The sequence below is a fragment of the Seriola aureovittata genome, chromosome 15, assembly GCF_021018895.1.
Source record: "Seriola aureovittata isolate HTS-2021-v1 ecotype China chromosome 15, ASM2101889v1, whole genome shotgun sequence".
NCBI classification, from domain to species: Eukaryota; Metazoa; Chordata; class Actinopteri; order Carangiformes; family Carangidae; genus Seriola; species Seriola aureovittata.
This window is the reverse complement of record NC_079378.1, coordinates 7,145,892-7,158,024: the sequence shown is the minus strand read 5'-3', so window position 1 is coordinate 7,158,024 and position 12,133 is coordinate 7,145,892. Positions and strand designations below refer to the sequence as shown.

At 41.5% G+C, this 12,133-nt stretch overlaps 1 protein-coding gene and 1 long non-coding RNA gene across 8 annotated transcripts in view; one reads left to right on the top strand and one right to left on the bottom strand.

Annotated features, from left to right (window-relative positions):
- Positions 1–12,133, top strand: part of LOC130182601 (serine/threonine-protein kinase DCLK1-like) — a 50,624-nt gene that overhangs the window by 24,935 nt on the left and 13,556 nt on the right. For 2 of the 5 annotated variants that reach the window (XM_056397637.1, XM_056397636.1), the window contains exon 6: positions 6,550–6,644. In XM_056397637.1, coding sequence (XP_056253612.1) covers positions 6,550–6,644 — 95 coding nt within the window. Of the gene's footprint in view, positions 1–338; positions 348–4,667; positions 5,032–6,549; positions 6,645–6,947; positions 11,154–12,133 lie in introns of those variants that run through there. The other 3 variants (XM_056397640.1, XM_056397639.1, XM_056397638.1) reach the window with 3 other exon arrangements.
- Positions 1–12,133, bottom strand: part of LOC130182605 (uncharacterized) — a 41,285-nt gene that overhangs the window by 26,589 nt on the left and 2,563 nt on the right. For 2 of the 3 annotated variants that reach the window (XR_008829726.1, XR_008829727.1), the window contains exons 3-4: positions 10,155–10,214; positions 327–497 (exon numbers count right to left, since the gene is read on the bottom strand). This is a non-coding gene — a long non-coding RNA (uncharacterized LOC130182605). Of the gene's footprint in view, positions 1–326; positions 498–847; positions 997–10,154; positions 10,215–12,133 lie in introns of all 3 variants that reach the window. The other variant, XR_008829728.1, reaches the window with a different exon arrangement.

Genomic DNA, 12,133 nt, shown 5'->3' with positions numbered 1-12,133 from the left:
TTTGAGAAACTGTGATTAACAGTTTCATTTTAACTGGACGGTACAGTATCATCACAACAACTATTGCTGAAATGAGTAATCTCTTAATCAATTAGCTGATCTACGAGCTCATGATCATGTGTTGGGTTTGGACTGTTTGATTGACAAAACAAGCAATTTGTCTCCTGTTTTCCGAATGTTTACTGCTTAAACATTTAGTCAGTTAATCATAAAAGGTAATTAACAGATTAACCAATAATGAAAGAACTTTTTATTGCACTCCTAAATCAAAGTAAAGACCTAAAAATATAACAAAAACAAACATCTCACGTGACTGACATATTTACCTTGAAGTGTAGATTCAACAAGTGAATCTAGGATGGTTGGTCACTTGCTGTTCCCCAGTTCCCCGCCTCATCTGGAACATGTGGGACTGCTGATGTTTATCGAGCACTATTTTTGCTGATGTCCTCTGGTCTTAAACCTTGTGGAGTCTGCACAGATTCCTGACATCAAGGCTGAAATGACAGTCAGCAAAAAAGAAAGATCAATATATCCATCAGTATCACATCAGTGTTAGTTATAAATATAAAAATCTGGTGTTGGGTTTTAAGTCAAGTGACTGCAGAATAATGCATTTAGATGAAAGTTGATTCATTATTCAATTAATTATTCATTTATTTAAAAGCAGCTGCACTCTAAACCATTTTATCTGAGATATTGCCAACGAAATAACTGGTGTGGACACCAGATAAGAAAGTTCTGTCCAGTTTTTGATATTTAGAAACCAGCGCCTGTAGGATTTTATTATTGCTCATCCACACTTGGAGAGATAAAGACAAAGAACTTCAGTAGTTTTAAACCTTACTGCAGGTCTTCAGGTGTTCTGAGCACGGCCTCGAAGTCCCACATTCATTTTTCCTCCAGCCAACACAGGCGTTAATAAAAATTCTTTATCACATCTAATAATCTGGACCGAAGGAGCCGCACAGAGGAGATGTGAAGTGTAGATGCCGCCTGAGATAGTGAAAGAGATGGTGAAAGTGAGCGAGCATGTAACACAACACACGTGCCGCCAAACACCACCTGGTGTCCTTTTGTGTGTCCGCCTGCTCCTCATTGTTTGTGTGTGTGTGTGTGTGTGTGTGTGTGTGTGTGTGTGTGTGTGTGTGTGTGTGTGTGTGTGTGTGTGTGAGGAACAGACAAACAGACTGGTGAGACAGACAGTCACACAAAAACACAAAGAGGACAACCAGGAGTTATATTGGGGAAATAAATATAGAATTACAACAGATAGAAAAGATATTCACCTCACATGCAAGTTATTACGTTTTTGTTTTACATTGAATCAAAGCAAATTTTTGACTGATCAACAAAAAAGATGCGTTAATGTCAAAGTGAAAACAGAAACCCATCTTTAACTGGATCCATGTGCAAAATTATTGAAATATTTCACCTAAAAACTCCCAAATTTTTCAATATATGCATTATCTTACAGGAATGAAAGATATTTGCTTATAAAACTATAAACTTATCACTTTATTGTTCCCATTTTCTGTATGACACTGTGACAAAGGTGTAAAAACTTTCCACCTAAAGAATTACATACATTTACAAAATTGTGATGAAATGATATCAAATAAAGTCAAACATTTGCAAACATTTTGAATAAAACTTAAAACATTTAGACGATGGAATGAGAAGGATTGTGAAACTTTTTAGTGATTGTTATAGCTTCATCAGACTCGACAAACATTGTCCTGTCTAGTCTGTTTCGAGAACACGAGCCTTCTGAGAAATCTGCTGAATCAATTCAGAAGCACTGTAATAATAATAAAACACAATAATCAGGCTGCTTCTCTGCACAAAATGTTCTTCTTATTGAAAACCTCAAAGCATAGAGACTGTTGTGTTGTATGTTTGGCAGGTGAATCATACTGTGGGTCTCAATAGTCAGTGAATCACAAGTCTTCATGACGCAGTGATCAAATAATATAAGTGATATGAACCAAAAGCATTAAACTTGTGTTTACGAATTTCAACTGATGAAATCTGAAGATAAAAATTACATCTTGACTTTTTTCTGAACGGCCGTCAATGATCACAACAGCTGATTCAACTTGCAGCTGTTCAGTAAAATTTCAGTCAGTTCGCAATTTCAAGGCAACAAAGATGTGGCCTCGTTGAAACAACACTCACGTTGTCGAGAGTCTGATGTGGCACTGTGTTCTGTCGGTTTTGTGTATGCATATGTGTGTGTGTGTATGTGTTTGTGTGTGTGGGCAGGTTCTTGTGTGTCAGCAGTACACTGTCATCACTCGAAGCCTCATTCTGTGATGATCTCACAACCCCCGGCTCAGTGTCTATACACACACACACACACACACACACACACACACACACACACACACACACACACACACACACACACACACACACACACCCAAAATAATGTGAGAAAACAATTTGCACTCATACATAGTTTCTCTCCCTGTCTCGCCATCTGTTTCTCTGCTCTCCTCTGATGCCTCATGTCAGCTAAAATTAACAGAGAACTACAGATGGTGTCAACAAGCATCACGCTGATACTTCGGGGGTCTCGTCTTTCTCTTTCTGTCATGAGCAACTCCGTGTGACGGGAGAGACTTTACGTCGAAGCGTGCGCGGGGCGGCCGACCCACAAATAAATCCCCGCATATCTCCAGGAGAATCAGCTGTGACACTTCCTGAACTGTGATCACATGATGTCTGCAGCCTTCGCCACTTTTCTTGCCCCGTAAAACCCACTCCTGCAGGGTACACGTGTACTCTCTGAAACCAGATAAGCACATGGAGGGTAACAGATAACAGAGGGTGTGAGGAAAAACACATTCATGTCCAAGGCAGTATTGGTATTTGGACAAAAGACAAGATAATGGCATGCCTCTAGGCAGCTTTGTGTTTATGAAACAGCATTGTGTTTCCACTCTTATCTACTTTCAAAATGTGTGATCTTTGACTGGGCTTTGCCTGTTATATAGGAGCAGTTGTCCCAAAACGTGTGTCATGGGTCATAGTGCTGCTAAACTCACTGATTTCATGTGCTGAAATTCCACGAATGCCTTTCAACAGCCTTTAATGAACATGCAGGAACTTCCACATGTTACCATATGTTTATATTAAGAACCATGTGTTATTACACATTCCATTTTTACGAAACAATATGTGTATGGTAGGGTGTGGTGTTTAAAATAAAGGTGTGATAATACACAAGTGTGACATGGAACACATGGTAAGAGATGTACACAGAAGGATGTGATTAGCTAGTTATCAAGTCTCATTAATCCATTAAGGCTGTTTTGTCGTTCCCAGGATGGAGAAGGAAAAAAAAAAAAAAAAGACGCTGCTTTTAGATTCCCAAGAGGATGCCAGATTTCGTTTGTCAATCTGCCAATATTAAATAGAAACTCCTTTGACCCATATGGCTTGCTGTAGTTGTAGCTTTTATTTTTGTTCACAGCTCATGTGTTGAATGTGTTGCTCGCCACCAGTTGCTGCCACATTCAGGAATTGTGTCGGTTCTGTTTATGCATGGTTTTACCATGCTAGTATTTTAGCCACGCTAGCATCATGGCTCTATAGGGATGGCAATGCTGGTCTGTCAGTCAATCCACAACTTTAGTCCAACTAACTAACTATTGGATGGATTGCTATGAAACTTTGTTCAGACATTCATGGTCCCCAGAGGATGAATGCTAGCCACTTTGGCGATCACACGACTTTTCCTCTAGCACCACCATGAAGTTGGCTTTTGTAGTTTTGAGTAAAATGTCAACAACTACTGGCTGTATAACAATGAAATTTGGAACAAACATTCATGTTCCCCTCAGGATTAATTGTGAGAGCTTGTCCCTTAACTTTGCATCCAGTACTTTGGTTTATGACCAGATACTGCAGAACTATTGACAATCCCATCAGCCTCAGATGTATTTTGTGTTTGGCATTAGTGCCTGATACAGCCTCAGAGAGCTGCTAGCATGGCTGTAGATGCTCGTTGTTTCCTACTTTGTACTTTGGCATTGAAAATGCTTGGACTGACTCGTAGGTGTTACTATGTTAAGTCCAAGTAAACATAAAAAAAAAAAAATCCTGTTAGGTAACCGCTAGCAGCCTAATTTTAGCTGCTTATCTCACCATGTAGCCATGTGAAATTTAATATGTAGCCTATGTATCATCAAGCACATCACACAGCTGGAAACGGGCAGAAACACAAGGTGCTTTTCCATATTCACTGCCTGCACAGCTCACTTGTGAGGTCTTGTGAGGTCTTGTGAATATCCATGCATGACAAATCTAAAAAGAAAATCATTCATTTGGCAATGGCTTTTGTCCAAAGCAACTTTAAGTGCGTCTTACTGCACTAGACTCTAACCACCAACATCAAGACTAATGGCGACTGGCTCTACCGCTGCACCCCTGCTCCAGACTTAATTCATCTCTTCCAGAACATGAACTTCTTATGTTTCAGATTATTGAACATCTCCTTGTTTTCAGGCTTTATTCTACCTCTACATGACCTCACATCTTCTGAATGCAGGAATAAGAAAAAGCCCTGAAGGCAGAGCATGCTGCAGCATTGCTTTTTTTTTTTTTTTTTTTTTCTCCAGCATGTATATTCATCTGATTCTGCACTAATCGCTCTCGAATTCTCCCAGTTTCACTCCTATAGTTCAAGTTTTAAATCTCTGCACAGTTTTCCTGGAATGGAACATATCAAATAATAGATGTATTTTATTTTTCTTGCTTCTACCCTGCTGTCTGTCCGTCTCTCGCTCTCTCTTTCTGCCTCTCTGTCCCCGGTGCGCGTCAGAGTTTGCGCAAGCATCCTCCCCGCCTCTCCGTGTAGTACAGCTCTGCTCCATCTCTCCCATTCACCACAGTTTACTATCACACTCGGGCGGAGCGCGTTCAGAGGTGCTGTTCTTCCTCTCCTCCCTCTTCCTCTTCTTCTTCTTCTTCTCTTTACCCCGCTTTGGATTATCACTGTGTTTTTCGTCATGCTGGAAGTGGAAGGTAGGAACCTCAAAACAACGCGACGTTTTATTCGGCTTATGTGTGAAACAGCGTTTGTCATTTTCCCTCCCGGCAGCTCAAACTTTAGCCTATATTTGTTCCTTTCCTGGAAAGTAGGTTACACTGGTTGTTTGTGCTTCACCGCTGATGTGACTTTGAATATCATTGACTTTGTGAGGTTGTGATTTTTGTAGTAGGGGAGATGTCTTTAAACGTTACCCGTTGTGTAACCGGGAGGAGTGTCTGTCTGTGTGCGTAACGCTGATGCTGAGTTTCATCAATGAAGATGTCCAGGAATTTATTGCTCAGACAAAAGCACTTGAGCTTCTTTCTTTCTTCGTTTTTTTTTGGGTAAAATACGAGTCGCTCCTCTCCGTGGCAGCCGGTGCTATTTTAGTCCGCCGTGGGCTTCATCTTCTTTGCCTTGAATAATTCACAAAGTTCTTTGATCTCCGCAGGGGAATAAACATTAAACAGTCAAGGTTGGACCACTTATATCTCCCCCACAGGTTTCACTCCTCTGCTGCATCGCGAATAACGGGATCTGAAAATGTTACTGCAAATTAAATATTGTTTACAAGCAGCAATACTTTATTAATTATAGGCTAATACATTAAAGCTTACAATTTTTTTTTAAACGGCCGGGGAGTGGCAGGAAATAGGAAACCTGGTGGTGAATTTTATTTATTTATTTTTTTTAAATCTACACTGGATCTATTTTATCTAGATTTTTAGATTCCATCTCTGTGAGGATTGGGTTTCATTTACCATTTGTATCTCCAATCACTGCTGCTTCATGGAGTTGACTTGAGTTGAAACTGTGCCTTGTTGCCAAGAGACAATTACCCATATTTTCAGTCCAACGAAAAGCGGGCTCATGTTGGAATGTGTGCAGGTTAATGATACTGTTAGGATTTTTTTTTTTCCCAATCTAGTTTTTTGCTTGACCACACACAGGATTCGGGCGGAGCGTTGATTAATCTAATGTTCTTGTTTAATGAGGTGATGCCACTGGGTTTTTTTGTGCTGTGCTGCAGCTGGAGAAGTAGACCACGCTGAGGTCACAAGTACATTAAACGGGATGGAAATGAGGACAGCCTGGTGTTGTAATGTTGACTTCCAGCCATGCACTCGAAGCCTAGAACATGATGTGATTATTAGATGCACACATGAGGCTCAAGTATAACTGGCTTGTTTCACAGGGAGATTTAGAGCAACAGGGTTTGTATTTAGTTGGAGCTTATTTAAAAAAAAAAAAAAAGAAAACCAGTGTGGACTTCAGTGCTTGTTTCCTTTCTCTCTTCCTCCCCCTCTTGTCCTCCTCCTCTGCCTCATTCATGTGAATGGATGGATGCTGAGGGCGGAAGTGTGGGCTGCTGCTAGACACTCAGAAATATAACAGTTCTAGAAAACGTGTATTCACATCGAAAAGGATCATCTATTTCAATATTTCTCTCTCTGTCTCCACCCCTGTCTCCCACCCTGCTCCATTTCCCCGCCCTCGTTTTCTCCCTCCAGTGAACGGGACGCCGGCCAGTCAGCTGTCCACTCCTCACTCGGGAAAATCTCCCAGCCCCTCCCCGACCAGCCCGGGCAGCCTCAACCAACGCCGGGTAAGACAAGAATGCACAGGCACACACAGTCACACACACACAGTCACACACACACAGTCACACACACACACAGTCACACACACAGTCACACACACAGTCACACACACAGTCACAGTCACACACACACACACACACACACACACACACACACACACACACACACACACACACACACACACACACCACACACACACACACACACACACACACACACACACACACACACACACACACACACACACACAGTCACCCCTTAGCATTTAGTGACACTAAATCTATAACACATTCCTTCTATGTTCTCAGGAAAAGGACAAAGCTGTGACTGAGCATAGGCCGACCACATCTTAGAGTTGCTAGAACACGAAGGAACCACAGCGTCCCAACATCTTTATTGTCCCAGAAAGGGGCGGGTCGTTGACCTCTGACCTCACACAGTGCTGCTCTGGGGATTCCAAGAATGGCAGGCTCATGTTAGGATCCTCTAATGTTACAACTTTCATCCAGTGTTAATAGATTTCAAGGGCAAAATTCCCCCTTTTCATGCAGATTTTTCTGTCACATCCCCCCCTACATGCTGACCTGTAGCTCTTTGTTCCTCACAGAGAACTCCACCTGCCTTTGGTAGCCCAACAATGAATGATGCTTTCACTGACTTTTAGAGAGATGACCCGATCTGTCAAGTCAGTAATTTGTGCAATATCAGATCTAAAGATGAGACTGTCAATTGGCCTGCTCTGATCCTCGAGCCTGTTTTTATTCTGCAAAAATTGGTTTGCATCCCTTGTTAGCTACCAGGCAGTGCTTTGCTGCATGTTAGCATAAGAAAAGACCCAGACAATACTGATCTTTTTTTTTTTTTTATCAAGTCGTGTCATTTTGTACATGTCCTATTGTGTAAAAGATTTAGAAACACATTTTATACTAGTAAATTTGATTATTTCAGCCATTTTCCCCCAGGTACTCAGTTATTGGCCTGGGTTTAAAAAAAAAAAAAAAACCTGTAAAAAAAAAAAAAAAAAAAAAAAGAAATCTAAATTTACATCTGTTGTTCTGTAGATAACAGGAGAAAGGATCTGAGATACAAACTCACTATGTTCTCTGTGAAGCTTGTAGTTCCACTGTGCAGAGCAGGAGCATGCAACTCAAACGGAAAACCTTGAATTCCATAGTCGAGAGGCTGAGTTCATGGAAAGGCTGTTGTGTGTGTGTGTTCAACATCAAAGTATGTACTAATCCAGTTTTTGACGGCGACGATGGGCAGCTTTTAACGTCGGCCTCAATCCTAATCACTTCCCCAGTTTTTTTTTTCTCCCCCTCACATGCAGCAGCAGCAGCTCTGTAATTTGCAGGAGCTCCTAAGCCTGTTGCTGATTTAGTTCCTTCTCCATCATAAACAAACATCTCACACGCTCACTTCACCTCTGCCCGCACACAGACACGCGGCAGTATGCAGCATGTGAACCCGGAATGCATCCATATGAGCTCCACCACCTGCATGTGTCTTGTGCTCCTCTCCAGCATACCGACTGAAAACCCAACAGCAGGGGTGCAGGCGCAACCCGATTGTTTGTTAGGGAGGGGAAGTCAAGAATGTGGCTGCTTTTTAATAGGACACAAAGAAAACAGTGGCTGTGAATTACTTATGCACACAAATGAGCGTGTGTGTGTGAGTGACTGTACACTAAAACCAGCATAGCATACAGAATTCATTTATCGCGCTCAGCAGCTTCAGTCTGGTGCTACTGTACATTTGATTTGCCAGGGATGAATGGATGGTGGAGAGAGTGTGGCCCTCAGGCCTGTGAGTCCATCAGTGATGGGGTTGTATGGATGTGATGTGAAAGTCAGCCGGAGACAACAGGAGCAGATCACATTTGGGTTGTATGGCTGCTGAGAACAGGACAAGGTGCGCTGGAGCTTCCAGAGTCATCAGTATAATGGAAGTGGGTCACCTTAGATTTCCGTGTTGAAAGGGAAGGAGGTTTATAAACTCTCTGCTTCCCGCTGAATGAATAAATGTGGGGCGGTTAATGTAGATATTTTAAGTAGTCAGTTTCTGCTGCTCTGTTCTTCCCTCTTAGTTCAGAGTGCGATCCTGAACAGTCTGGGTTTGAGAGGTGAAGGAGCGCTGAATGGATGTAAAGAGAAAAAAGGAAAAACTAATTCTTGCCCCATCCTCTCCACATTCATCCACCCACTTTCCTCATCAAACATTAGCCCTCACAAATTATCTTTGTAGTGCAGTCCCTGACCTCAGCTGTACAGCAGTTAAATACGAGTTTTACACAACAACAAGTTGAGTGTGTATTTCTGAACCGGAGATTATTCCCGGCTTTGTGCTCGTTGACACGCCATCCTAAGCCTGCAATGGCTTGGCTGGAAGGAAGGGAGGGAGGAGGCCTCGCAGCCCATTATCTCTCGTCTCCACTCGGCAGCTTCACACTCTTCAGCCACATTACGATGTAATTCTCTCCTGCACTTCTTACTTTCTCCATCCGCCCTGTTAGTGACTCTCCCCCTCTGTTCCTTCCCTCCCTGACAGTTTCTAATTTCTCTCTCACTCCAGCTTCCATCCATTCTCACTTACCCCCAACCCATCCCCTCCCCCTTCCTCTCACTTCCCCATATGAAAGAGTATTAACTTCACAGGGAGAAATTATATTCCATCATTTCCCATGTAGATTAATTCTAAGCTTCTTTGAGAAGTTCCTGGCATTATATTTTCACATTTTCTCTCCTTCTGCGTTCTCTGTGTAAACATGCATGAATAATCACAGAGTACACAAACTCAAATCCTGTTATTGTTATGCTTACAATGGCAAATTTAACTCAATCTTACCAAGCCATCAGTCAGAAATGACCCTTCTCCTTAAAACGGAAGCGTGAATTTTAACATCTGTGTTCTTAAAAGAACATCTGGGGCTCAAAAATAGCCCAAATCCTCTGATATTTCAGCCAATAAAGCACAGAAAGCCTCCACAAATCCATTTCCTAAGCAGCGACAGAGCCTCAGTGACCTACTATGAATGTTGCATTTAAACAGCTCACCTCTCCGGACCCTGCATTTAAACACTTAGAGGCACTATGCTGCCTGAAGTAGGCTGCTCGCACGCTTCAGACCATCATAACCCATTTCCCCGAGCAGATTATACAGACATAGCATAGCCCCCCCCCCCCGCTTTCACACATACATAGCTGCACGCGTACAGAGAATCACTGCTACATCCATGTAGGCTTCAGAAAAGAAACACATTAATACATGAAATTGCTATTTGTGAAGTTTTACACAGTTGGTTCACACTAGTATGACCCATTTTTATGAATTATGAACAGAAGCATGAAAAGATGGTCTACATTCATGAAGTCTTCCACCCCCCCCCCTTCTCCTTTGTACTTCTTGTGGCTGCTTTCCTCACTAAGAGCACCATAGCCTTCCATATTCATATTCATTATTAAACTGACAGACACATGCATTTTGTTTTCTGTCAATGCCTGGTGTAAAACACGTACCGGATTAATCGAATGGGCCGGCGAGGTCGCAGCTCTTCCCCTCTCTGTTTACTCCATTAGCTGTGAAAAACACCAGACAGGGAAATAAATCATTCAAAAAAATTTAAAATTAAAAGAGAAAAAGACAATACACAGAGAAGTGACTGACAGACTGAAGGCAAGACAAACAGATGGTCTATGATTCTAATACACCAACTGTGATAGAGTCAGGTGGCTGTTGGTGTGAGTGTATGAGAGAAAGAAAGTGCTAATTGTTAACCGTAGTGTGTCACCTATATCCACCTCTCACCATTGAGTTGTTCGTGTGCACAATCCATTGAATTGCATGCTCCATCTCTCATTCTTACTGTCCATATTTTCGTGTCGGGTGATTCATAATTAAATTAAGTCATTGTGTGTGAGTGAGTGTGTGTGTGAGTGAGAGAAAGAAAGAAAGAGAGCAGACTGAAGAAGAATGTGTGTGTGTGTGTGTGTGTGTGTAATGAATTTGTTAATTATCGTCTCATCTCATCCATGTGAGTGTGTTGTTACTAAGGGTTGTATTTGTTATTTGTCTGTATTATATTTCCTATTTCATGTTGTGTTGATGTCATTAGATGACTTGTTCCTTTTTCTTTTTTGTTTGTTGGTTCCTGTGACTGCCACAAAGACTGGCTGCAGCACATGAGGAAATGGTGCAACAATGGCTGTCACTTTAAAGTCTAAACAGTGTTTCTTGAACATTTTGTTCCTTAAAACTTAAGAAAGAAATGATTCCAACCCGGCTCATGTTTACATGTCTTTACATATTGATAACAATGAAAGATATGTAAATATGAAAATTGTCTGTGGCAAATATTTGTGTATTTGATAATCCGGTCCGTCATCTACACGTTATGATTTCCTGATGTGAGGCTGCCAGCTCTTCACGGCTCATTTGTTTCTGTTTGTAATTTTCTTTCATTAATGTATTAATTTCCATTTGTTGATGTCATTAAATTCATTGTCATTTCATTTTCATTTTGTGCTTTTTTATTTATTATTATTGTTAATATTATTATTCTCATGCTCTTCATTTGTGTTCATTAACAGTTGTTCATCACATACAAAAACAAACACAAAGATCATTCACAGTAGATGGTGGATGATTGTGGTGATGATGATGACGATGATGGTCTTTTTGTACACATTTATCAGTTGGTTCTCCTTTGTTAAACTTGTGTATTCAGCAGAGCAGAGCAGAGATTACAACACAAACACAGTCCCAGGGGCGCTTTCATTGGCTCTGTCCCACTGCTTCTGCCCTGGATTGTTTTTTTTATTTTTTTGTATTTGGATGAGGCAGCAGCTCAAGTCTCCTTCCCCTTTTTAATTTTCCCTAAAGCATTTAATCACGTTCCTGTGATTTCCCAGGATTGCAGTCCATAAGGACCGTGATTAGAAAACTTCCCCGTGTCCAACTGGCAGACCATAAAAACCGAATCGCCCAAACAGCGTTGATCTCTTCAGACGAGAGTCAAATTGATTATTTTTCCTGTCTGTCTAGACACCAAAATAAGAGCAAAGAAATATTACCTCCTGTACCTTGTGTTCTTATGAGAGACAGATGGAGTAGGGACATGGGATAAAACAAAGTACCCCATTTCTATCAAATCGTATTAGATTTTTCCCCACTGAAGCAAACAACTAATAAATCCTGCTTTTGCTGGATATTGCATGACAGTGAAAGTGACAAGAAATACCGCTGGAGGAGGAAGAGGTTTGGCTCCCCCCAGCTTAAGGGACGGACAGAAAGAAGGCTTTAGGATGTGTGTGTCGTAATCAGATTCAACCAGGGGCATTGAGGACAAGGCTAGCATTACTCTTAAGTTGCTTATGTAAATGTGTGGTGCATTTTTAATGCCGAATTCCACAGTTGACGGACTTCCTTTTCAAGCGCAGCATAAATCATCATTTCTGCTGCCACACATCTGCTTCTGGAGATGATGCTCCATGTTTAA